A 27987-nucleotide genomic window follows, 5' to 3' on the forward strand; every position below is an offset into this window, starting at 1 on the left:
AAGGGATATGGGGTCAGGATCCATCTAATAGCATGTATGTACATTCATTGTGGGGAAACTAACCTATCAAAAAAAAAAAAAATTTTCCTCCAAAATGCTGAACCACCCTGGCCCTTACAATTTGCTCGGCCCGAAAGTTGTGATAATTCAATTTTTACAATATTTGCCCCTACGCCCCTTTCAAAGGATATGGGGGTCAGGATCCATCTAATGGCATTTATGTACATTCATTGTGGGGAACTAGCCTATTAAAAAATATAATATTTTCCTCCAAAATGCTGAACCACCCCGGCCCTTACCATTTTGGCCTGAATTGTGTTTATTGAAATTATCACAATATTTGCCCCTACGCCCCTTTCAAAGGGATATGGGGGTCAAGATCCATCTAATGGCATGTATGGACATTCATTGTGGGGGAACTAACCTATTAAAAAAATATATATTTTCCTCCAAAATGCTGAACCACCCCGGACCTTCTAATTTCGGCCCGAAAGTTGTTATAATTCAAATTTTTTACAAATTGCCCCTACGCCCCTTTCAAAGGGATATGGGGGTCAGGATCCATCTAATGGCATGTATGGACATTCATTGTGGGGAAACTAACCTATTAAAAAAAAATAATATTTTCCTCAAAAATGCTGAACCACCCCGCCCTTACAATTTCGTCCCGAAAGTTGTCATAATTCAAATTTTTACAATAATTGCCCCTACGCCCCTTTCAAAGGGATATGGGGGTCAGGATCCATCTAATGGCATTTATGTACATTCATTGTGGGGAAACTAGCCTATTAAAAAAATATAATATTATCCTCCAAAATGCTGAACCACCCCGGCCCTTACCATTTCGGCCTGAATTGGTGTTTATTCAAATTATCACAATATTTGCCTCTATGCCCCTTTCAAAGGGATATGGGGGTCAGGATCCATCTAATGGCATTTATGTACATTCATTGTGGGAAACTAGCCTATTAAAAAAATGTAATATTTTCCTCCAAAATGCTGAACCACCCCAGACCTTCTAATTTCGGCCGCGAAAGTTGTGATAATTCAAATTTTTACAATATTTCCCCTACGCCCCTTCCAAAGGATATGGGGGTCAGGATTCTCTAATGGCATGTATGTACATTCATTGTGGGGAAACTAGCCTATTAAAAAAATATAATATTTTCCTCCGAAATGCTGAACCACCCCGGCCCTTTCCATTTTGGCCTGAAATTGGTGTTTATTCAAATTATCACAATATTTGCCCCTATGCCCCTTTCAAAGGGATATGGGGGTCAGGATCCATCTAATGGCATGTAGGTACATTCATTGTGGGGAAACTAGCCTATTAAAAAAATATAATATTTTCCTCCAAAATGCTGAACCACCCCGGCCCTTACCATTTCGGCCTGAAATTGGTGTTTATTCTAATTTTCACAATATTTGCCCCTACGCCCCTTTCAAAGGGATATGGGGGTCAGGATTCATCTAATGGCATGTATGTACATTCACTGTGGGGTAACTAGCCTAATCAAAAAATATAATTCTTTCCTTCAAAATGGTGAACCACCCCGGCCCTTACAATTTCGGCCCGAAAGTTGTGATAATTCAAATTTTTACAATATTTGCCACTACGCCTCTTTCAAAGGGATATGGGGGTCAGAATCGATTTATTTGCATGTAGGTACATTCAATGTGGGGAACTAGCCTATTAAAAAAAATACATAATTTCCTCCAAAATCCTGAACCACACCGGCCCTTACCATTTTGGCCTGAAATTGGTGTTTATTCAAATTATCACAATATTTGCCCCTACGCCCCTTTCAAAGGGATTAGGGGTCAGGATCCATCTAATGGCATGTATGTACATTCATTGTGGGGAAACTAACCTATTAAAAAAAAATAATAATTTTCCTCCAAAATGCTGAACACACCCCGGCCCTTACAATTTCGGCACGAAGTTGTGATAATTCAAATTATCACAATATTTGCCCCTATGCCCCTTTCAAAGGGATATGGGGGTCAAGATCCATCTAATGGCATGTATGGACATTTATTGTGGGGAAACTAACCTATTAAAAAATTATAATATTTTCCTCCAAAATGCTGAACCACCCCGACCTTCTAATTTCCGCCCGAAAGTTGTGATAATTCAAATTTTTACAATATTTGCCCCTACGCCCCTTTCAAATGGATATGGGGGTCAGGATCCATCTAATGGCATTTATGTACATCATTGTGGGGAAACTAACCTATTAAAAAAAAACAATATTTTCCTCCAAAATGCTGACCACCCCGGCCCTTACAATTTCGGCACGAAGTTGTGATAATTTAATTTTTTACAATATTTGCCCCCACGCCCTTTCAAAGGGATATGGGAGTCAGGATCAACCTAATGGCATGTATGTACATTCATTGTGGGGAAACTAGCCTATTCACAAAATATAATATTTTCCTCCAAAATGCTGAACCACCCCGCCCTTACCATTTTGGCCTGAATTGGTGTTTATATTCAAATTATCACAATATTTGCCCCTACGCCCCTTTCAAAGGGATATGGGGGTCAGGATCCATCTAATGGCATGTATGGACATTCATTGTGGGGAAACTAACCTATTAAAAAAAAAATATATTTTCCTCAAAAATGCTGAACCACCCCGGCCCTTACAATTTCGTCCCGAAAGTTGTCATAATTCAAATTTTTACAATAATTGCCCCTACGCCCCTTTCAAAGGGATAGGGGGTCAGGATCCATCTAATGGCATTTATGTACATTCATTGTGGGGAAACTAGCCTATTAAAAAATATAATATTATCCTCCAAAATGCTGAACCCCCCCGGCCCTTCTAATTTCGGCCTGAAATTGGTGTTTATTCAAATTATCACAATATTTGCCCCTACGCCCCTTTCAAAGGGATATGGGGGTCAGGATCCATCTAATGGCATGTATGTACATTCATTGTGGGGAAACTAGCCTATTCAAAAAATATAATATTTTCCTTGAAAATGCTGAACCACCCCGGCCCTTACCATTTTGGCCTGAAATTGGTGTTTATTCAATTATCACAATATTTGCCCCTATGCCCCTTAAAAGGGATATGGGGGTCAGGATCCATCTAATGGCATTGATGTACATTCATTCTGGGGAAACTAGCCTATTAAAAAAATATAATATTTTCCTCCAATTGCTGAACCACCCCGGACCTTCTAATTTCGGCCCGAAAGTTGTGATAATTCAAATTTTTAAAATATTTGCCCTACGCCCCTTTTAAAGGGATATGGGGGTCAGGATCCATCTAATGGCATGTATGTACATTCATTGTGGGGAAACTAGCCTAATCAAAAAATATAATATTTTCCTCCAAAATGCTGAACCACCCCGGCCCTTACCATTTCGGCCTGAAATTGGTGTTTATTCAAATTATCACAATATTTGCCCCTACGCCCCTTTCAAAGGGATATGGGGGTCAGGATTCATCTAATGGCATGTATGTACATTCATTGTGGGGTAACTAGCCTAATCAAAAATATAATTTTTTCCTTCAAATGCTGAACCACCCTGGCCCTTACAATTTCGGCCCGAAAGTTGTGATAATTCAATTTTTTACAATATTTGCCACTACGCCCCTTTCAAAGGGATATGGGGGTCAGAATCGATTTAATTGCATGTAGGTACAATCATTGTGGGGAACTAGCCTATTAAAAAAATATATATTTTCCTCCAAAATGCTGAACCACCCCGGCCCTTACAATTTCGGCCCGAAAGTTGTGATAATTCAAATTTTTACAATATTTGCCACTACGCCCCTTTCAAAGGATATGGGGGTCAGAATCGATTTAATTGCATGTAGTTCAATCATTGTGGGGAAACTAGCCTATTAAAAAAATATATATTTTCCTCCAAAATCCTGAACCACCCCAGCCCTCACAATTTCGGCCTGAAATTGGTGTTTATTCAAATTATCACAATATTTGCCCCTACGCCCCTTTCAAAGGGATATGGGGGTCAGGATCCATCTAATGGCATGTATGGACATTCATTGTGGGGAAACTAACCTATTAAAAAAAATATGTATTTTCCTCCAAAATGCTGAGCCACCCCGGACCTTCTAATTTCGGCCCGAAAGTTGTGATAATTCAAATTTTTACAATATTTGCCCCTACGCCCCTTTCAAAGGGATATGGGGGTCAGGATCCATCTAATGGCATTTATGTACATTCATTGTGGGGAAACTAGCCTATTAAAAAAAATATATATTTTCCTCCAAAATGCTGAACCACCCGGCCCTTACCATTTCGGCCTGAAATTGGTGTTTATTCAAATTATCACAATATTTGCCCCTACGCCCCTTTCAAAGGGATATGGGGGTCAGGATCCATCTAATGGCATGTATGTACATAAATTGTGGGGAAACTAGCCTAATCAAAAAATATAATTTTTTCCTTCAAAATGCTGAACCACCCCGGCCCTTACAATTTCGGCCCGAAAGTTGTGATAACTAAAATTTTTACAATATTTGCCACTACGCCCCTTTCAAAGGGATATGGGGGTCAGGATCCATCTAATGGCATGTATGTACATTCATTGTGGGGAAACTAGCCTATTAAAAAAAATATATATTTTCCTCCAAAATGCTGAACCACCCCGGCCCTTACCATTTCGGCCTGAAATTGGTGTTTCTTCAAATTATCACAATATTTGCCCTACGCCCCTTTCAAAGGGATATCGGAGTCAAGATCCATCTAATGGATAATTATCGCCCGATATCTTTATTATCATCTCTTTCGAAGGTTTTAGAAAAACTTATACATAAAAGAACAGTTGCTTTTTTGAAAGTTCATAATATTTTTTGTGATTCCCAATTTGGATTTAGAGAGAAACATAGCACGAGTCATGCATTATTATCACTTGTTGAAAAGGTAGCTCATGCTCTCGACTCCTCTTATCATATGGTTGGAATACTCCTGGACTACTCCAAGGCCTTCGACACGATCAACCACGATATTTTGCTTCATAAACTTTCTCATTATGGTATACGTGGGAAGGCCTTGGAGTGGTTCAGGAGTTACCTTTCCGATAGGAAACAGTTTGTATTTCTGGATGGTCACACTTCTGAATTACGAAATATTAATTGTGGGGTTCCTCAAGGTAGTTTGCTGGCCCGCTTTTGTTTATTATTTATATTAATGATTTTTATAGATCATCAGATATGGCGTCTTTTATATCATTTGCTGATGATACAAATTTGTTCTTTTCACATACAAATCCAAATACTCTTGTTGAAATTGTAAATTTTGAATTAGAAAAAATTATTCAATGGATCCGAGCTAATAGGCTGTCTTTAAATTTACAAAAGACTAAATATATTCTTTTTAGTAATTCAATAGATTCTTTGCCAACTGATTTAGTTTTTGATGACACTCATTTGGAAAAGGTTACACATTCTAAATTTCTAGGTGTATAATTGATAATAAGCTTTCATGGAAAGTTCATGTCGATAACATTTCTAAAAAAATTTCGAGAAATATTGGTATATTAAATAGACTTAAAACACAACTCCCATCTTCAGCATTATTAACATTATATTCATCCTTAACATTACCTTATCTGAATTATGGCTTACTCGCATGGGGTAACGCTCATCAGAACATTTTAGACAAACTTTTATTGTTACAGAAGAGAGCAGTTAGAATTATTTCCCAGGCAGATTTTCGTGCACACACTAATCCGTTGTTTTATGATAATAATATTTTGAAAGTAAAAGATTTGTATTTGCTTCAATTAGGTCAATTTATGTATAAAAATACTAATGATTTGCTGCCAAAAATTTTTAAGACTATGTTTTTAAAAAATCGCTCTTTTCATCAACATTCAACTAGACAATCGGAAGAGTACCATTTGCCATTACTTCGAACTTCCTTCGCTAAAAACACTTTTATCTATGATGGCCCAAATTTGTGGAATTCCTTTACTGATTCATTGAAAATGCCCCTTCATTATATACATTTAAGAAAAGATTAAAAATATTTTTGTTCTTAAAATATAAAGTAAATTAGTTTGATTTACCCCCCCCCCCCTGACACCCACACACACACACTAATACTTACACATTATACACGATGCATCATTGTCTTGGTCATTTTGAGGAGAATACGCGCATACTTTCCCCTTATTTTCTCTTTAATAATTATATGCGCAGTTATCGATTTATACGGTCTTACTTTTTACTGATAATCTGATTTGTATTGACAATAGTATACGGAATGTAGAATAACTGATTTGTTGTTTTGGAAATGTTATGTCCACGTCTGTGCAGTATATTCGTTTTTTTTTGTTTTTTTTTTTTTTTTTGTTATTGAATGTCTTTCTCTGTCTTACATTGTCTCTACTTGTTACTGTTCTGTCTTCGCGGGCTTGTCATTGTCTTTACTTTATTTTTTTTATTTTTTTATTTTAAAAACAAAGAGCAAACTTTTATATTAATATATTTGTGTTTTTTTGTTCTGTATAAGCTAATTTGTGTAATGCTACTTTGTTATTTTGAGGGACCCATAATCTACAAGTATCCACTTTTTAATGGGTCCCTCCATTTCCATAGAAAATATCAATTTTTTTTGTATTATGTTATTCAAATTTTGTTTATATGCAGTTTAAGTATTTGTAAATGATATTATTCACATGTTATCTTGTTCAATTTTTTGTTTTGTTTTAATGAAATATTGTTCTGATTTCTGTGGAAATGGAAATAAACTTGAATTGAATTGAATTGAATGGCATGTAAGGACATTCATTGTGGGGAAACTAACCTATTAAAAAAATATATATTTTCCTCCAAAATGCTGAGCCACCCCGGACCTTCTAATTTCGGCCCGAAAGTTGTGATAATTCAAATTTTTACAATATTTGCCCCTACGCCCCTTTCAAAGGGATATGGGGGTCAGGATCCATCTAATGGCATTTATGTACATTCATTGTGGGGAAACTAGCCTAATCAAAAATATAATATTTTCCTCCAAAATGCTGAACCACCCCGGCCCTTACCATTTCGGCCTGAAATTGGTGTTTATTCAAATTATCACAATATTTGCCCCTACGCCCCTTTCAAAGGGATATGGGGGTCAGGATCCATCTAATGGCATGTATGTACATACATTGTGGGGAACTAGCCTAATCAAAAAATATAATTTTTTCCTTCAAAATGCTGAACCACCCCGGCCCTTACTATTTCGGCCCGAAAGTTGTGATAATTAAAATTTTTACAATATTTGCCACCTTTCAAAGGGATATGGGTCAGGATCCATCTAATGGCATGTATGTACATTCATTGTGGGGAAACTAGCCTATTAAAAAAAAAAAATATTTTCCCCAAAAATGCTGAACCACCCCGGCCCTTACAATTTCGGCACGAAAGTTGTGATAATTCAAATTTTTACAATATTTGCCCCTTCGCCCCTTTCAAAGGGATATGGGGGTCAGGATCCATCTAATGGCATACTGTATGTACATTGATTGTGGGGAAACTAGCCTATTAAAAAAAATATATATTTTCCTCCAAAATGCTGAACCACCCCAGCCCTTACAATTTCGGCACGAAAGTTGTGATAATTCAAATTTTTACAATATTTGCCCCTACGCCCCTTTCAAAGGGATATGGGGGTCAGGATCCATCTAATGGCATGTATGGACATTCATTGTGGGGAAACTAACCTATTAAAAAAACTAGATGGAATTTTGACTGCGCGCAGTCGAAAATGATGCCTCCTCCATAGAGCAATTTAAACAAGTTTGGAGTTTAAATCTCCAGTGGTTCTTGAGATATCATGATAACAATCTCAATGTATGGAATTTCATAAGTTGACCTCTGTGACCCTTGACCTTTGACCTACGTGCTCCAAAATCTAATCAGATTGTCTTCCTATGGTGATACACACTATCATTAAGTTTGAAGTTTAAATCTATAGTGGTTCTTGAGATATTATGATATGGTGATACATATTATCATTAAGTTTGAAGTGAAAATTCTCCAGTGGTTCTTGAGATATCGCGATAACGATCTCAATGTATGGAATTTCATAAGTTGACCTCTGTGACCCTTGACCTTTGACCTACGTGCTCCAAAATCTACTCAGATTGTCTTCCTATGGTGATACACACTATCATTAAGTTTGAAGTTTAAATCTCCAGTGGTTCTTGAGATATTATGATAACAATCTCAATGTATGGAATTTCATAAGTTGAACTCTGTGACCCTTGACCTTTGACCTACGTGCTCCAAAATCTAATCAGATCGTCTTCCTATGGTGATACATACTATCCTTAAGTTTGAAGTTTTTACATCTCCAGTGGTTCTTGAGATATCATGATAACAATCTCAATGTATGGAATTTCATAAGTTGACCTCTATGACACTTGACCTTTGACCTACGTGCTCCAAAATGTAATCAGATTGTTTTCCTATAGTGATACACACTATCACTTAGTTTGAAGTTTAAATCTCCAGTGGTTCTTGAGATATCATGATAACAATCTCAATGTATGGAATTTCATAAGTTGACCTCTGTGACCCTTGACCTTTGACATACGTGCTCCAAAATCTAATCAGATCGTCTTCCTATGGTGATACATACTATCCTTAAGTTTGAAGTTTAAATCTCAAATGGTTCTTGAGATATCGCGCTAACAAACTCAATACAAGGAATTTCATAAGTTGACCTCTGTGACCTGTGACCTGTGACCTTTGACCTACGTACTCCAAAATCTAATCAGATCGTCTTCCTATGGTGATAAATACTATTCCTGAGTCTTAAGTTTAAATCTTAAATGGTTCTTGAGATATTGTGATAACGGTCAAACGGGACGGACGTACGGACGGACGTACGGACGTACGGACGGACAACCCGAAAACATGATGCCTCCGGCACCACCTTCGGTGGCGGAGGCATAAAAAGCAAGGTTCGGGTCCTTTCCTATGGGGCCTAGCCTGGACTAGACTTCACTGTCAGACACTATTGAGTGACTGACTGGCTTTTTTCTTCTTTGGTAATAACATACACGAAAAGAGTTGTAAAGGGTACATGAGCATTTGTCTACATCAATAACCCACTTCTTGTGATGGCCAAGATTAAACTGATTGAATCTTTGTGCAGCATAAAACGTATGACCATTCAGTACAATTGTCTGAAAATCAAGACTATTACTTTTGGGCTCTATAGCCCTAAAGTCGAATTGACAACTAATAGTCGTTATTTTCCCACTTGAAGACATTTTCAAGCCCCACCTTTTTTAGGGAAGTTCTAAATTAGTATTATCTTTCAAATGCAGTTGGAATTTAACTTTTTCATTTTTTTGGCCTGCAAATGGGACATAGTACCTTTAAACATTAATTTTCACTACATATATTATTTAGACCATTTGAGATAATAATACAGCCAAACAAATTGGAAGATCCAGGTTATTCCTTATGTTATCTATTGTTTTGATAATTTCTTATGTATTTCTCTGTTTTTTTTACTTATGTATTTTATTGTTTTATTTCATTTCCAACTACAATTCAACTATTTTGACCCCAAAATAAACACCCAAACTATAAACAAGACCAAATAACCAATGTTTTATCTCTTTATTTGAAAAATGAGATTTTCATATGTTTTGTACACAAATCACAAAAATTAGCGATTTTCGGGCTGACATGTAAAGACAAAAGGACACGTGACATTGTAATGGTATGTCTGATTTTCAAAAAATTTCTTTAAAAAGATGCGCAAGACTCAAAAGAAAAAAGTCACAAAATTTCAGTGCAAGATTGTCTTGCGTTAAAAAATTATCGCGAAAAATGTCAAGGGGGGGGGGCTTCTAAAGCCCCCCCCCCCCCCCCCCCCCCCCGGGCTAGATAGGGTTAAGACTGGACATTATCTTTCTTTTTCATACTGTAAGGGCCTTCTTTTGTGATGAGTTAATATCATTTTAGAGCTGGGAATCTCCTCTTTTAGAATGAAACCTAAAGTGAGAGAAAATCAAATCTTAAGCATTAGTTAAAAGTAGGTTGCATACTCACAACAAAGGAGACAAAGAGGGCGAACGCTGAAATGAAATGCCAGGTGTCATGCTCATCATAGAAGCCCATGATAATACAGTTAGTGTTTAGTTCCCGGGATTGAGCTGCCGAGACCTGCAAGATCAGAGGGGGAAACAAAAGCATGACTAGCAACCATACTTGACTAGTAGCATGGTGTTTATATAGAATTGAATGTACAGTGAAACCCGTCTAAAAAAAACCACCCAAGGGAGACAAGAAAGGTGGTCTTTATAGGCAGGTGGTCTTTATGATCAGGCTCCTTTAGTACATGTGTCAATGAGAATGTTTTTTTCAAGGGAAACTAAAAATGTGGTCTTTGTAGACAGGTGGTCACCGAAGCAGGTTTGACTGTACATGCATGAGCTATAGTATAGTTCTCATCTGCAGCTTTCTCGTCTTTGGAACTCCCTGATACCTTCTGAATCGTTTAACAGACTTAAATACCTTTAAATCACAATATTGAAATCTTACTTGCTCTAAAATGTTTTCGGATGTCATCTAAACTGCCTTAAAGATAAACTCCAGTACTGGTAAAAAAAAAAAAAAATTCTCACAGAATCAAACGAAACTTACACTGAATGTTCAAGATTACAAATAAATGACATGTGCCAAACAATTTTGGAAGAAAATGTATACTGGCTGAGTAATGAGCATAGAAAGACAAGGAAATCAAGGTAGTACTAGCCCGGACACCATATGTGTTGTCCCATATATAGCTTTCTATGTGAGTGCTTGTTACTTTACCAAGACTCGGTCAAATTTATTATGATTTTGATGACTCCAGAACCTTGCAGTGCACACCAATACTTACATGCTACATGATCAACTGTTTCTGATCCTTTCCACACCTTTTCTTTCACAATGCAATCGCATTACCAGTACTAAAGTTTATCTTTAATTATTGAATTTCATCATAATTTAAACTACATTGCTGTACTTTGTCATAGTTTGCTTTCATTTCTCTATCATTGATATGATTAATCTTGTTCTTAATTTGATATTTCTTTAGTTCATGAATTAGTAGTTATCTGTAGTTTTGACTGAAGATGAAGTGCGCTATAGAAGCCTAGGTTGTTGTTGTTGTTGTTGTTGTTGTTGTTGTTGTTGTTGTTATTATTATTATTGTTATTATTATCAGATGCTGGCAACTCCATACTGATCTAAAGGCTACTTCTAGAATGCAATCACCAGCAATCCTGCCCAATAACCCAAATTGAACTTGAGACTCAAAACTATACCCAATCTTCACCCTACCCCTAGAACAACAATTACACTTAACCCACTCTCAACCCTAACCCTAACCCTACATCTCGATGAAAGCGCGATTTTCCCCAAAGATATCTCTGAATGCAAATCAGTTAATTCTTTCCAAAAGAAGTTGAAGCAGTTTCTTTACCTCAAATATGTATAGTTATTCATCTTCGTTTATATTTGTCATGTATGTTGAAAAAAAAAAATTATTCATGTTTTTTTTGTGGTTTGTTTTTGTTGTTTGTTTGTTATCTTTGCTTACATTATGCTATGAATGCTTTGCGAACTATGCTTGTACAAGGCCTAAGGGCTTTATTCATGTAGTTCCCCATTTCATTTTCAAAATTTGTTCATGAATTATTATTATTTTTTTTTTTTTTTCCTTATTTTGGACCCTCCAACAGGCCATTTATTGAAAATCAATCTCAAGATAACATATTTGAACACATGTTCCAATGAATATCATACAATATTTCATAATAAGATAAACATAACGAATATCAACGATAATACTGTATATACAGAACACACATGTAGATAAGGGAAAGAAAAACAAAATTAAATAATAATGCAACATCATGACTGAAAATGATGTGGGAAATTCAATATACTCCTATTAAAGGATCAAAATCCTCTCATAATTTATCCATTTTTTATCGAATTTGTCAGTTTTGTTAGCAAATATACTAACTTGCCTCTCATTTGTGTAACTATTCTTGATATATTGTTTTGCATCTTTTGTATCAATGTCATTTTTGACCGAGAATGAAATAAATGACAGCAGTTGAATTGAATTGAATTTGGATTCAAGAAAATGTTGGACCTCCGATCTTACCTGCCAACCGGTGATCTTGATCCGGAAGAAGTAAAGAGCGGCTGCCCACAGGAAGAGTGTCAGTGTTATGAGTAAAATAACCACCAGGAGAATCTTCTCTCGACAAATAAGCTGTAAAAAAAAAAACAGTTCATAATTAAAAGCCTTGCATTAATTTTTTCAGTGCAGTTTATCCACAAATCCAAGTTTGTTGAAAGTAAATGGTTTAGCTACATAATACAGGATTGTACATGTTCTGTATGTACAAATATCTGGTTCAATTTACAAAATGCTTTGAAAGCACAGAGAGATATGATTTCATGATTTGATATGCCCCATACACAAAAGGAATATTATCAATATTATTAGATTTCTTTGATCCTTAATGTATGTGAAGGAAACCAGAGAGAGAGAGAGAGAGAGAGAGAGAGGGGGGGGGGAGAGATTAAAATGAATATACGGTGAAAGAGTGAGAGGAAGACAGATATAACGAAATGAGGACAGTGAGAAAAAGGATATGAGGGGAGAGAGAGAGAGAGAAAGAGAGAGAGAGAGAAAGAAAGAGAGATAGAGAAGGAGATTAAAATCAAGATATAGTGAGAGATTGAGAGTGAGACAGATACAACATGAGAGGGAGAAAGGAAGAAAGAGAAAGAGAGAGAGAGAGAGGGAGATGGGAGTTACAGTGATAACAGAGGATGGGAGAGAGAGAGAGATACACAAACAAAGGTAAAGAAAAATACAGATACATAGGCAGAGAAGGAAAAGTAGATAAAGTTCGATAGAGAATGTAAGAAAAAGGGATGAGAGAATGAAAGGAGAAACCGTTGTAAAACTTTTCACAAATACTCACCTTCATAATAAAGTAGAATGATAAGTATAACAGCATGTTTACTATCATAATAGCCAGGAGGTAGGACGCAAAGTCTGAAGGTGTTGTGACAAGGCCTATAATGCTCCTGTAAACATATGGAGAAAAAAATTATTATTATTATTATTATTATTTATTCGGCATTTCAAAATACAAGAACAATACAGAGTAATATGCAAATTACAGCAATTACAGGAACATATATATATACATGATAAAGAAAGGACCTGAATCAGAGATGATAGGGCTGCCTGGGTTTGGAAAAGGTTAACTAAATTACCATGACCCACAGGTCTTCCTTCCCACACCCCTTCAACTCCATCCAGGTCAGGATAAGAAAATCCAAAGAAAACATATTATATAAATTAACAGTGTATAACTGGAAACTGGCAACACACTTGGTGTAATAAATTTAACATGAATGTCTCAAGCAATATAACATTCCAACTGATCATTTAAACATGTATAATAATTCAAATATATGGTTGAATTATAAACAGATTGACAAAACTTACCAATAATTATTAAGTTATTTAACCATGTCAAATTGAATGTGTCTTCAATATAAAGTATGTGATCTTCAGGAACATTCATCATCATCATCATCATCATCATCATCATCATCATCATCATCACCATCCTCCTTCTTCTCTTCTCCTCCTCTCATCCACCTTCTACCCCTCTCTCTCTATCTCTCTCTCTCTCTCTCTCTTTCTTTCCTCTTTGTTCCTTCTCCTTTTCCTTCTCCTTCTCTTTCTTCTTCTCCTTCTGCTTCTTATCACTAATAATTTTGATAATTATTTGAATTAAGTCAGCAATGGTCAAATCTGGATTACAGCAACCATAAAAGTATGAAAACAATCAAACTTACAGTGCCAAATTGACTATGATTCCAACAGTCAGAAGAGCTATCCTGGTCTGAAAATAAAAATATAAAATAAGTACATATAATTTGATTGACATCAGGAAAAAGATAAACTCATTATCATCATGCTAGAATTTCTAACACACACAATGTTCTTCATTAAAAAATACAGTCATCAAAAATTGAAATCAAGCTGTTGTGTGAAATGAGCACCATCTCCAGTACTTTCAAACATATAACCCATCCATTAATTAAACTGTTTAATGTGATCCCACTTTGTTTAAAACAAAAATAAATTATACAAAGGCAAGGCCCTAGGTTTTTTAATATGCATTTTGCAATTCAACAAGAGAAAATTAGGACAATATACATGGATACTTTTAATACTGCTATAAATATGTAAGACAGTCATTTAATAAAATATTTGTCCTTTAACATCCTGACAAGAAGAATTCTTAGGGGAGTTTGAATCAAAGTCAAGTGCTCTAGCTCAGTCTTCAAGTGAATCACTTGACTAAATTTAACAAACATGTTCCGGCCGTGACTAAGTAGACTACTCAACTAACCGCCAGAGTTGGACTTATTAAAGTGTGTCAAGGGAATGGGGGGGGGGGGGGGGGGGGAGAGAGAATGAAAAGGAATGTGAAAGATGAAGATGGAGTGGGATGGAATAAGAGAGGAGAAGAGGAGGAGGATAGGAGGAGGAGGAGGGGGAGGGGGAGAAGGAGGAGGAGGAGGAGGAGGAGGAGGAGGAGGAGGAGGAGGGGGAAGGGGAGGAGGAGCGGAGGAGGAGGAGGAGGAGGGGGGAGGAGGAGAAGAGGAGGAGGAGGGGGAAGGGGAGGAGGAGGGGAGGAGGAGGAGGAGGAGGGGGGAGGAGGAGGGCGAGGGCGAGGGAGGAAGAGGGGAGGAGGAGGGGGAGGTGAAGGATGATGAGGAAGAAGAGGAGGAGGAAGAGGAGAAAGAGAAGGAAGAGGAGAAAAGCAGGAAGAGGAGAAAGAGGAGGAAGAGGAGGGAAAAGAGGGAAAAGAGGAGGAGAAAGAGGAGAAAGAGGAGGAAAATGAGGACGAGAAAAAAGAGAAGGAAAGGAGGAGGAAGAGGAGGAAGAATTAGAGGAAGAGGAAAAGGAGGAAGAGGAGTAGAGGACATAATGAGACATGATTGGGAGAAATAATGCATTAGAGAAGAATGGATTGATAAAGAGGGGGAAAGAGAAAGAGAAAAGAGGGGAAGAGGGGAAGAGAATTAGGGAGGGAGGGGGAGGGGAGGGGAGGGGGAGGGGGAGAGAGAAAGAGAGTGTGAAGGCGATTGAGAAACTTTTTAATAAGAGGGGGGATAAACAGAAGAAGAAAGTGAAGGGAGGGGGAAGGATGGGGCTGATAATTTGAAAGGGACTCAAGTTGGTATATACCCTTCCACACTTGTACACTTTCATATCTATAGACTAAACTTCAGGAAAAATAATTTTTTGAGATATACATGAATTTAACAATCCTTTTCTTTTTGAGATGTGCTTTGACAAGCAACAACAACAACAAAAATATGGAGTGGGAGGTATGAAGGGGCACCAGGCGTTTGGGGAGGGCAGGGTGTTCAGGGTGAAATAAAAAATTGTGATGTCTCGGGATGTCTTGGATCATATGTCCCCCCAGGGCAGCTTAAAAAGGTAAATATCATCAAGATTAAGAGAATCCCTCCCAAAGGCCTTTCTCGCCAATGACATATTGGACGAGACCGGATATACACTCCATTGGTGCATGTGTCACCAGGAGCCTGGGGTTTAGTTATTCTTGTTCCATTTCGTCTCTCTGTCTCATACTCTCTTTGTTTCCCTATATTTTCTATTTATTGAACTCCTTTCCTCTCTCCCTGAAACAATATTGAACATCAGTTAGAATTCATTTTTACTTTTCTATCTCTCTCTCCCTCTCTCTCTCTGCTTCTGTCTATTCTGTCTGTTTCTGTCCCCCCCCCCCCCCCCCCCCCCCCCCTCCTCCCCCTCTAACAACCTCCAAATCTGTATCTTGGGTCCAGCTTTCTCTGGATTTCAAACTTTTTAATCAACAATTTTATGTCTCTCGCTATCTGTCTGTTTGTCTGTTTGTCTGTCTCCCACTCTACATTGTGTATTTGTCCGTCTACTCCTACCCCTCCCACCTCTATAAATCAAGTTAGGCTCTGATTGTTTATATTTCTCTTTGAGTTTGTGTGGGTGGGTGTGTGTGTGTGTGGGTGTTTGTGGGTGTGTGTTTCTGTCAGTCTGTCTGCGTGTGTCTCCCTCTCTTTATCTGTCACACTCGATATGTTTCAATATGTATGAGTTCCCCCTTCTCTAGCTCCATCTGTATCTGTCTATTGCCGTTTTTCTAGTATATTCAGTGAATATATACTTCAGAAGAAATATACATTATACATACCGGATGGGTTGGCCTTGCACAGGTGAATATATCTGACTTGCAAACAAGGAATGTCCTCTTGATAACACCACCATCTGTAGATTAAATGAAATTAAGAGAGGGGAAGGCCAAAGGGGAAGGGAAAATGTTATTTGTAGTTTAAAATATGACAACGTACCCAATGTTTCAGTGGGCATAAGATGAAGAAAAAAAAATTGATATGACCAAAAGTTGATGATTATTACATTTATAAAATATCATTTAAATTAAACACCTCAAAAAGAGAGGGGGAAATGCAGCAAAGGAAAGTACAATGACATGACCAGACGAGTACCATTAAAAACTCAACAATGTCCATTTCAGCCAATGCAACAGATGGGCGCAACGGGCAACAGCACATCCTCAAACACCAGAGGCAACATTAAAACAACTTTGAGAATATCCCCCATATCCTCTTACCACATTGCTACTCCACACAAATTACAGGAAACTATTCATCTTGAGATATCATCTAACACTCGAGGCGAAAACGTCTGACTGAATCACGTTGGGAACATCAAAGTATTTTTGCATAATCACTGATTGAACCCAGTTAACCCAATCATTTTTTCTGGCACGGTTGAACACTCGTTTATTATCTGAAGGGCATCTACTGTTTAGTCGGCTAAAATTAATCCACGGGAATCCTGATGACTGTTAAACGTTCACGCTTCCATTGCTTTCTGTAGGATGTTGACCTTTTACATAAATCTGAGGAAAAATTGAAGCAAGGAATTAGAAAGTCATGTTTGTTTGTAGTTGTACTTTTATGAATTAAATCACAGCACTGCCACTGGCACAGCACATGAGCTCTATTCTTTTTTGGGGGACCGTTTAACTGCAACTAATGGTCAAGAGTGACAAATATAGATCAATGTTTTAACAAACTTTATTTAGTGCCACTGCCTGGGGCTTGGACCGTGGTCCATCTAATGCTTGACGGTCCAGTGACTCGTCCACTATACCAGAACACAGAGTCTATGGATATATGAAGCAAAATGAATGATGAACAAGGAGAAGAATCAATTCCAAAAATAAAGAAAACCTGGAAAATCTTCAAAGATGGAAGCCAGTCATACATTTACTTACTGACTTGGCTTTTCATGCTCATCACTTCCGCATCCCACAAAAAATTCACTCAAGGCCGCGCTTTGGGAAAGGACTGTCACAAAAGTTACTGTTAACTTAACAAAAACGGCGGAAATCTACCCTTTCCTGCTCTCCCTAAAGTCATCCTTACGATTTCACCGCCCCTCAGTCTTGACACATTGTGTCATCGCTGACATTAATGTTGGATACTTGCTACCTGTTTTCGGAGAAGGAGATAGCGGGCGAGTCGAGAAATTAGTTCCGGGGGCATTCCGTGGAACCGGTCCAAGGGATGGTGAGGCGTCTTGTATAATTCACAAGGTCCTGGTTTCATTAAAAGGTCTTGTCTGTTGCCCTTTTGTAGTCAGGGACTTCTTTGCGGTTGAGTCACAATGCGTGGGCTCTTCCCAATGTGACACAATTCTAGTTACATGCTTGTTTTGGGAATTGAGGCAGACATTAGCGTGGGCAGTAATTCACTGGTTTCTTAACTCAATGGCTTAAAAGTAAGTGTGGAACACAATACCAGAAAAGAAATGCATATCTCTAAACATATGTTTTTAGTTTAAACAAAGGCTGTGGATGTTACAAAAGAAAATACGCAGGAATAGAAAAAGAGGATAGGAACTGAACACTCGGCAGATTTTAGGGCTAGAAATATTTTTTTTAAAAGGAAACAAGCTATTTACGGTTATTATGGATTATTACGAGTTATTACGATGTATTTACAGCAAAATTCCCCTATTAATTACGAGTTGTCACAGATAACTACCAGCAACTTACAGGCATTTTACCATCTTTTTACAGATTTTTACAGAGTATATTACAGAATGTTACTACTCATCAAAGCTTTTACGTGCAAGTTACAACCTGTTTACGAGTTATTTAAGAGTATTTACAAGCCCTTACAATTTTGTTTACTTCTATGACTTCTTTATAACAACTGAGAATGAAGTGTGTGTGTGTGTATTTGGGTTTATACTGATGTGTGTCAATCAGCTATGATTATTTACGTCGGGGGACAGACTTTTAACGTCACCATCCGAAAGACGTGACTCAGTTTCGAACCTGTGTCCTCGGCTGAATCAGTTTGTAACTTCCATTGTTAGCTGGATTACAGGCGTACGCCACAACACCTAGTTATAAATGAAAATGAAGTGTTCGATTCTGCAGCACTTATACCTTTCCCCAAATCATAAAACATGTAAGAATACATAAAGTATATGCATCTATTCGTAAAGTACTTGTAACTACACATAAAGTGCTTTTAATAACTCGTAACAATTTGTGAAACCATCGTAATAGACCCAAATGATTTTGTAAACAACACGTAAGCACTCGTAATAATTTGTAAACAAATCATTACAAAATTTGTTACGAGTCATTTACTGATTCTTGCAAGCAGTTTACGGAAAATCAATCCGTGGACAATCCTAAGAAGATTTTTGACATGTCAACAAATTTGACTCTCCATTCACGGGTCCTTAAGAGTGTCAGCGAGTTGTTGCGGGTTGTGAAGAGTCATGTACGGATGCTTGCGATTGACTACCAGTGGGCGATTCCGTAAGGACTCGTAAGAGAAGTATCTGTGTATGTGAAGGGGGTATCAGGTGTTATGAAAAACATTTTCAAACGCTTTTGGGACAGGATGGATGAGATAGGAACAGGAAGATGGAGCTGTCATCCTAACAGCTCATTCTCAGAGTGACATATCATGCAAGGTTACCAAGATACAATCATCTAAGAGGGTACTATGTTACTTCCTGCTAAAAAAAGGGGCACCCCAATAAACACAGATATCAAGTACATTTCGTTTTGCACAATATGTGAATTTTGTTGTTGTTGTTGTTGTTATTTTATTTAAAGAAATCCACGTCCAGAGGTGGTTTATTTCGTTTTTTTCGTTTGCCGGTAGTTTCTTTGCGGTTTAAATGCAGCTCATTAAAGCATGACCTAAGGAAAAGTTAACTTCTGCATGATTTTTGCAAGGAAATAGTACAAAAGGATTGTGCACGCCAATAAATTATAAGAAACACATAATTAGAAAGCAACATACATTAAACAAAGCCCTAAAGAGAGTTTGGGATTGCCAAACCAATTCAACCATGCAGAGTCTCAACTTCAAAGAACATTATTCAAGAAAAGCATAACATATTAAGCAAAAGACTAGAAAATAAAAATTTAAAGGTTGAGGTTTTTCTTTCTGTGTGTACTCGAACATATAGGCATTATCTCTCTTGAAGATTTTTACCACTGCATTCCAAACCATCGTAACCAATGCCTAAATTAAGGAGGAATTATTCAACCAAGAAAACCTCTATTTAAATGTGACTTTAAGAAATAACAAAGGTCTGTGCATGCCAAATCGAAAGCCACAGAAACTAAGTTTAGAAGATATCAAGTATTTGATTGTAGCCCGTGAAGACCAGAGGGAATTTATACTAAACTGCGTATAAAGAATCATCGTATAACAAACAAGGTGTTTACACCGGACATTAATACTGTACAAAGAAACTTGTTTTGAAGAGGGCATTTGACATGACAGCTTGCATTCAATAATACGCCCTGCCCAGCTAAGTTTTTGTATAATATCATACAAATAAAATAATTTTTTTTGTATAATATGGCTTTCAGAAGACAGAAGGGCACTACTCCTTAGCAAGTTTTTGTTCAAAGCAATGCTCAAACATAGAGGGGAGTGAATTGTTCACACTTCAAGAGCTAAAGGTTGCTAAAACCTGCTAACTTAGGAGAACAAGAATCAAGAGACGAACAAAACTACCGGAAGACCGGAACAGGAAATTGGGAAGGTGACACCCGGAAGTTACTGTTTCGCATAATTGGAACGAGTAATAATTATCTCTCTTTAAGGTTTGTTGTTGATCCCCTGTGGTAGGTTGCCAAAACATTGAATCATCAATGTGCTATTTTCACTCCACATCTTCATCTATTGCAGGTAGATTACCCTTGTAATGCTAAGCAACGAATATAACAAATTGTAAACTTGTTATAAATATTAACTACGCAGCAGCATGCCACCTGCTGCAAGAACAGTTAGAAGCCATGCAGACAGAAAATTAGAGTCTGTTAAAGAGAAGGTTGAGTTCTGGGAAGAGGTGAAAAATAATGTTAGCGTTATCATTGTTATTATGCAAATCTGGAAGAACATCGGATTAGAGAACACATGGCTCTTCAAATACTTTCATATTCTAAATATGGCTTGTAACAATTCAAATCGGGACAAATATTTATGCACATGTTCGTGTAGCCTCATATTTATCTTTCTGTGTACAGTGCTTGTAACTTTACCAAAACTGGGCCAAATTTCTTATCATTTTGATGATTCCATAACCTTGCCGTACACACCAATACTTATATGCTAGATGATCAACCTTTTCTGATCAATTAAAAGTAAGGCATAATTACTTCCTATAAAAAACACTTCAATAAATCTGTCAACTCATCTAGTCTATCAGCAGATTACCTGAAGTGTAGGTGAAATTATTTGATTTGGCACGTACACCAAATCAGAGGCCTAGTTAATTAGTACTTGTCTGTTAATTATCTTCACCTGAAGGAATCTTAACCTTGGCAGAGAAGTACCCCAAGATGATGTTCCTCCCGGCCAACAAGTGTGATGTACATTTGGAGGCCTACGTACATGAGATGCTTTACTGATAGGTTTTAAAAGAAGGAAGGAAAGTCTTCTGCTTTCTCTTCTCCTCCTCCTACTCCGTCTTCTTTGTCTCCTCTCTTCCTTCTTTGTCTCCTCTCTTCCTTCTTCTTCTTCTTCTTCTTCTTCTTCTTCTTCTTCTTCTTCTTCCCCCCTCCTCCTCCTCCTCCTCCTCCTCCTCCTCCTCCTCCTCCTCCTCCTCCTCCTCCTCCTTCTTCTTCTCTCTATCTTCTTCCCCTCCTCCTCTATCTTCTTCTTCTTCTTCTTCTTCTTTCATCTTCTTCTTGTTTTTCCTCTCCTAAGCTTGTGACTTGGCTTAATTAGCGCTAGACTGTTAATTATCTTCACCTGACGGAAACTACACCTGGGCCGGGAAATACCTCAATGTCCTGTTCCCCTCATGCTCCAGGGGTCTCCTGTCTGGCAATACAGATACCTGAGCTGCATCTTCATGTTAGTGATGCCTCGATCATCGGCAAATAAAAAACATTACCTGGGCACGGACACTTTATATAGGGTCTATACAACCAGTTTGTCTACTATCCAACTAGTCTATTCCCATATGGTCTACAACTATAGCCTGGCTACTGCCCACATGGTCTAATAATCATTTTGTCTACTTATCTTTTGGTCTATTGACCATTTAGTCTAATTTCAATTTGGTTTAATCTCCAATCTCCAAACAACTAACACCACAGGCATAAAGATTCAAATTGCAATGTATTTTGCATATTCATTCAAATATGCAAATACAGGTTGTGTCATATAAATCTTTGTTCACTGTAATTTTTCTTTTTTGTTATCTTTGGTTGAAAAATTAAAGTTTTTAGACCGCTCTTATGAATTTGGATTTTAATCATTAAACTCTTATGTGACCCAATTATATTGATGAAGAACAAAAATTGAGGAAACATCAAATAAAAAGGCACAACATGGGGTTGTTGTTTGTTTGTCTGTTTGTTTTATGAACACTTCTCTTCATGAAAGCATGCAATATTTTCTTAAAACAAGAAACTGAAGTTTAGCAAAACAAATTCATATAGAGGTACATGTAAATACACTAACAAAAGAGAACCAAACAAAAACAAATGGAAACCATATGGGCTAACCAGGCAGCAGTAATGTCAAGTATAAGTCATTCACTCTGAAGTTTCCACTTTTCAACATACCACTACAAATCGTCCACTCTTTATCTTCCTCAATCTAGTCTACTAATTAACTGCTTCATTAGGAATATGTTTTTGTTGCAAGAACTTGGGTTATGACGAGTCAATTAAGACTAATCTCGAGGAGGGTCCTACAATACACATAGTCATAGAGATGACAGATCATCGAATTTAACAAAGCTGAGCGACTTCATCCAACAAAGAGCTAAAAATCTGGGATTAAAAGGGGCTGTTGGCAAGAAGCAGGTGGAAAATATGATCAAAGCCTGCAGAGTTGCAAGAGGTTAAAACAACCAATTTATTAGTAATGAAATGAGCTGGCAAATCGACTGAAGCATGTACTAGTTAACTCTTGATATGTTACACAAATAATCTCCCTGTTCCACATTGTAATTACCATGGGATAGATATATATACCAAAGGTTTCATAATTATTTAACTGTTTTGAGTGCAAGATTAGTCTATACCAGTGTTAAAAGTGTGTCATGGAGGTTATTAAAACCAAAAACCATTTCAGTCAATTGGTACACACATTTTAGTAGATGTACACTGGAAAATAAATGCAAATCAGAGTAGAAAAAGAAGGGGACCTAATATCGAACCTTGGGGTACACCACATTTTAAATGTTTCATTTGAGATTCACAAGAATTAAATACTGTGTGTACGGTTTACATTCGTTTAAATAACATGTTATTAAAAAAATAAAGTTTTTGTAGCAACATATCATGATCAATACAGCACATGCCTTTTTAAGATAAAAAAATACTTCACATACTCCTTATTGTCTAAAGCTTCATTTATATTAAGAAGAAGATCAGTTAGTGCTAATTATATAGTTATGTAGTTGAGTGCTTTTGTCTTAATCTAAATTGCTTTTCATGTCTAGAAAAAACACAAGAATGGTCGTCATGGAGGTAACTAAAACCAAAAAACATTTCCGTCAATCGGTGGGCATATATAGTTTCATGCATGTGGCAAACACGCAACATAGCAGAGAGGCAAAGGAAGAAGCCAAGGTGTATGGTAGCCCTCTATTGTGCAACCAAGTCTACAAACAACCAAGGAAATTAACCAATTGAAGATGATAATCAAGTGGTTCCTTTTATAAAAGGCCTATGGAATTAAGAGAAATCAGTAGTTACTCGGGGTTCAACAGAATTGTGAAGATGTATTCCAACTTTAAAAACAGTAATTCATATCTCACTTCAAATGTCAATAAACCTTTAAAAAAAAAAAATCAAAAAATTAATTCAGGGGCAATTTCAAAACCCTATGGTATGTCCAATGAAATCATGTTTGGATTACGTAATATGTCAGCTCTGTGATGTTTGCACATTTCAAAAGGTGAGGTACAAGGCTATCAAAATTAATTGCCTCTGGCTGGTATTTTGAAAGTAGCTGCCATTGGTCATAATTATACCTTGAGCTTGCATGGACTCCTAGCTAGGCCCCCTTTTGTAGTTTCAGGGAGATATCTTTGCAGAATACCTCTGCAAGTGCTATGAGTGATTAAATCGTAACAACACTGATCGATCGTGAAAGCGTTTGGATTCTGAAGGTGAAGGTCTAAGGGATTAATCTACCACTAGTTTGCAGACACAGACTCTAAATTTAACACTTTACCATAATTCCTAAGGCCTTGAGCAGAGCCTAGCTGTGTCAGTTTCTGGCTGTCACAGTAGCAGCAGAAGTACAGAACCTATGCAGTATGCCATTAGCCTAGTAGTCTTCAGAGTGCAGACACTATTATCCAAAAGAAGAACAAGAATTGTGTCTGCAAATTAATCTACCACCTCCTACCCTCCCCTAACACCTCCCCCCCCCCCCAACCCCTGCCCCCTCATATGGACAATATGTCCATCATCCTGTTTAACACAAGCGTGAGTACAATTATTTCTAAAGGTCAGAAAAAAGTATTTTTAACAGCCTGCCAAAGCCACGGCAACGCGCTTTTGAGTGGGTGGTTCCTCTAGGGGTGTGCAGGCAATTAAGACAAATTAAGATGTATTAGAGTAAATCTGCATCTAACTGTCAATTGGATCAGAAAAAAAATTAAAGAACATACCAAATGGAAATTCTCAGTAACGTTATAAAGTATTTATTCATTTACACATTTATCCAGAGATTTGAATAGAAGGTGAGGAAGGGGCAAGAATTACTTAAGGGAGGGGTAAAACAAGAAATGGGTTTAAGAATAGGGAACATTTAGCCTAGAGAAAGAGAGAAGAGACAAAGATAATGAGGTGCAATAACAGATTTATAGAAAGAGCCAGGGAGGGAGAGAGAGAGAGAGAGAATGAAGGGGAGTGGAAGTGAAAAAGAGCTAAAAACTTTTAATCTAATTTTTGAACTAAGCGACAGATAAAGAGAGAGAGAGAGAGGGTGGAAGAGAAAAAGGTCCAAGACTTTTTGTACTTTCTTTTTGAACTATTAAGTGACAGAGAGAGAGAGAACGAGAAAGAGAGGAGGGGGTGAAAGTGATAAAAAGTGAAGACATTTTTTTTTTTTTTTTTAAACTAAGCAACAGAACAGGATAATCAAAGCTCTTCAATTATTTAATTGCTTTTACTCCTCTCAAATTAGGAAGGACATTCTGTTACTTCCCCTAATTTTATTTAGTATTATGCAAGTTACATTGAGCAAAACAAATTAAAAGTTTCAAGCCTAGATTTCTTTTGGAGATCCTGACAAAAAATATTGAAACATAAAACAGTTATGAACCACACAACCCCCCCCCCCCCAAAAAAAAAAAAAAAAAAAAAAATCACCATCCAAAATAAAAAGACCTTGTTCCTGTCTCAACTTGATGAACTATAAGCGACCTTTTGTGACAGTACTTCAAGATTTTGAAATTATTTTCTTTTCTTCTTAGAAACTTGAGGCAAATGTTTTAAATCTCACGTTATACAATGACTGACACGCTAGACAACAAGCGAGGCGACTTCCTTCTACATGTAATTCGTGTCACGTGACCTTCTTAATCTCTTCTGGCAAATTGAGGAAACTGAAAACAAAAGTCTACACATGAATCGAGACCTCAAGTTCAGCAAGTCATCTCCCATAACGATCATCTCAAAATGCCCTTACAAACCATGTCTTAAAGATGAAGTTGAGTTCTGGTCATGCGATTGCATTGTGAAAGAAACGGTGTGGAACCGACAAGAAAAGGTTGATCATCTAGCATATAAGAATTTGTGTGTATTGCAAGGTTCCGAAATCATCAAAATGATAAGAAATTTGGCCAAGTCTTGGTAAAGTTACAAACACTTGCACAGAAAGATGTATATGGGACTACACGAACACGTGGCGTAAAAAGCCGGCCATCCGATTTTTACAATGTTACATGCATATTTATAATATGAAGGCATTTGAAGAGCCATGCTTTTCAGGGAACATGTCTTTACTGATGTTCTTCCACACTTGCATAATAAGAATGAGTAATGCTCACAAATTATTTTTCACCTCTTCCCAGAACTCAATCTTCTCTTTAAAGACGAAGCATAATGCAGAAGGTCATGGAATAGTATCCGCTATATGTTCTGAAGGAAATGTTCTAAATAGAAAAAAGAAAAAACAACAACAGCAAATTGCAAAGTTCACAGTTATGAGTGAGGGACAGGATCATGTGACATGTTTCTTCACTTTTTTTTGGTAATTTTCTGAACATGTTTGTAATTCTTTACGTCACTATGCACCAAAAGGAAAAATGTGTTACGTGTACATGTTAATTTCATGTTTTTTTTAATTAAAAAAAAACACCTTCATTCCTCTTTTAACCATAGTTTTCTTGAGATTCATCTGAAATAGAAAAAAAAATTAACATAGCATAAAATTCACCCACAATGTGTCTTTCTCAGCTAGTGAAAGTTAAGAAGACCGCATAAAGGCAGCATATGATGATATAAATGCATAGATCAAATTATATATACTCTAAATATACTCTAACGTTCAATTTTTGTATAATGTAGTGGTTGTTACTGGTATTTCAATGCAATGAATCCTTGCTAGTACAGTATTCACTATAAAACTTTAATTTCCTACAGTTGTCTACATTACAATTTGACTTTAAAATACTAAGTGCCTTCAGATTAAAACCTTTTGTTTTAAGACCCTCAGGAACCACTTGTTGCATCTTGACAGTGATGTGGATAATTCCGGTTGGCATGAACTCACTGGGAACTGAGAGTATCGTAAATGGTCCCACGTGTTTCATCGTAATCACATTTCGTGCAAAAGCACAACCACTTGACTATGGCTCTGGATCAAATCACTTTCAAGCCTTGCCTAGACAAATCGTCCCTGTTTTCACGAAGTAGTGAGGAAAATCATAGCGCAAGTGTATGTGATTTTCATTCACTACCGTCACTTCGTGAAAATAGGGACGAAATGTGATGCACTCTTAACCCTGTGAAGAATAACCCACACACCTTGAGGACCTATTTCACACTAACAAATTAATCAAAGAAAATTGTAAGGTGCCAAGTATGTTATTGTGATCATATTATGTGCACTTGGATTTGACTTTGGGTCAAATTACTTTGAAAAGCCGAGCATAGATGAACGTGAAACATTCTTAAACTTGTGGAGAATGACCACGCACCTTGGGGATCCATTTCACACCAATAAATTAATTAAAGAAAATTGAAAATGTTGCCTCGTGTTTTATCGTAATCACATTTCGTGTGAGAGGAAAACCACTTGGTTTTGAAATTTTGGCTCCAAATCAAATAACTTTCAAGCCTGGCCTGGATGAATGTGAAATATACTTACACCTGTGAAGAATAACCATGAACCTTGTGGGACCTTTTTCACACCAACAAATTAATGAAAGGAACTTGTAAATGGTGTTACATGTTTCATCTTTATCTTAATCACATCTCGTGCAGAGCAAAACCACTTTGTATTGGCTCTGGATCAAATTGCTAATAAAGCCTGGCCTGGATGAACGCGAACCATTCTTACGCCTGTGAAGAAAAAACCACACACCTTGGAGGATCCCTTTCATATCAAAAAGTTACTCTGGGTCAGTTCCTTCCATCTTGCGCTGGATAGGTGAAGAGAGGTGAGCCCCGGAAAAAAACAAACAAACACACACAAACAGCACTCACACATGCACACACACAAAAAGAAATGAAGCAAAAACAAAACCAAAGGCCAACGGTATATGTCCATAAATGAAAGAGACGAACAGCAAGATGTGCAATGGTCCATTCCTTTAAAGCCCCACTGCACTACTTATAGCTAATTGCATCCTCTATATAGCAAAAAATGCCTAAGTGGTTACCATGATCGCCTTTTTCTGATGTTAATTGAAAGCTGATATGATGAGATAACCACCTGTCAGTGACCATGCAGGGAGGTCTAATCCCTCCTGGCCAAACTAGTGCAGAGGTGCTTTTAAACAATTTCAATGGGTTCAAAGCTTTTTATAACATTAATGTCCATTTGCCTCCCTCCACCCAGGAGTAGTATGCGGCTACGTGGTAGAATTATCCTTGATATGCATTGTGCAATGATCACGGCTGCAGCTAAAGCCAGGCAGAGGGTAATCATGATAATTTCCAATAAAGCTCTTTGTAAGTATATCTACTGTAGGATGTTATACCAGAACGCGATATGCAGTCTAAATTTATCGCTACTGTACGATGTTCCTACCTATTTTGACGGTGCCCATGTAGTAAATCTGTGCACTCAGTCCAAGACAGGTCAGCATATGAACGAAGAAGAAGATGACATAGAAATAGATTGATGCAATGAAGACCTGAAG

At 37.2% G+C, this 27987-nt stretch overlaps 1 protein-coding gene across 1 annotated transcript; it reads right to left on the reverse strand.

The window, feature by feature from the left end:
- Nucleotides 1-9870: 9870 nt before the first annotated feature.
- Nucleotides 9871-27976, reverse strand: LOC105438902 (SID1 transmembrane family member 1-like). Its single transcript, XM_030977993.1, has 6 exons — nucleotides 27876-27976; nucleotides 16274-16347; nucleotides 13866-13912; nucleotides 12977-13082; nucleotides 12145-12255; nucleotides 9871-10151 (listed from the first exon to the last, which is right to left on the reverse strand). Exons 1-6 carry the CDS (start codon nucleotides 27931-27933, stop codon nucleotides 10011-10013), a joined length of 537 nt encoding a protein of 178 aa, XP_030833853.1. The 5' UTR covers nucleotides 27934-27976; the 3' UTR covers nucleotides 9871-10010.
- Between the last annotated feature and the right edge of the window lie 11 nt (nucleotides 27977-27987).

Source organism: Strongylocentrotus purpuratus, unplaced genomic scaffold (assembly GCF_000002235.5).
Source record: "Strongylocentrotus purpuratus isolate Spur 01 unplaced genomic scaffold, Spur_5.0 spur5_scaffold_1, whole genome shotgun sequence".
Taxonomy (NCBI): domain Eukaryota; kingdom Metazoa; phylum Echinodermata; class Echinoidea; order Camarodonta; family Strongylocentrotidae; genus Strongylocentrotus; species Strongylocentrotus purpuratus.

Bases quoted from the DNA above. Each gene is read 5' to 3' on its own strand.
- LOC105438902 (XM_030977993.1), bottom strand. From the start codon at position 27,933: ATGCTGACCTGTCTTGGACTGAGTGCACAGATTTACTACATGGGCACC. The intron at 16,348-27,875 runs GTAGGAACATCG...TTTAATCTACAG, and splicing joins CATGGGCACCGTCAAAATAG to ATGGTGGTGTTATCAAGAGG. The intron at 13,083-13,865 runs GTAAGTTTGATT...ATATGTTTACAG, and splicing joins ATCATAGTCAATTTGGCACT to GAGCATTATAGGCCTTGTCA.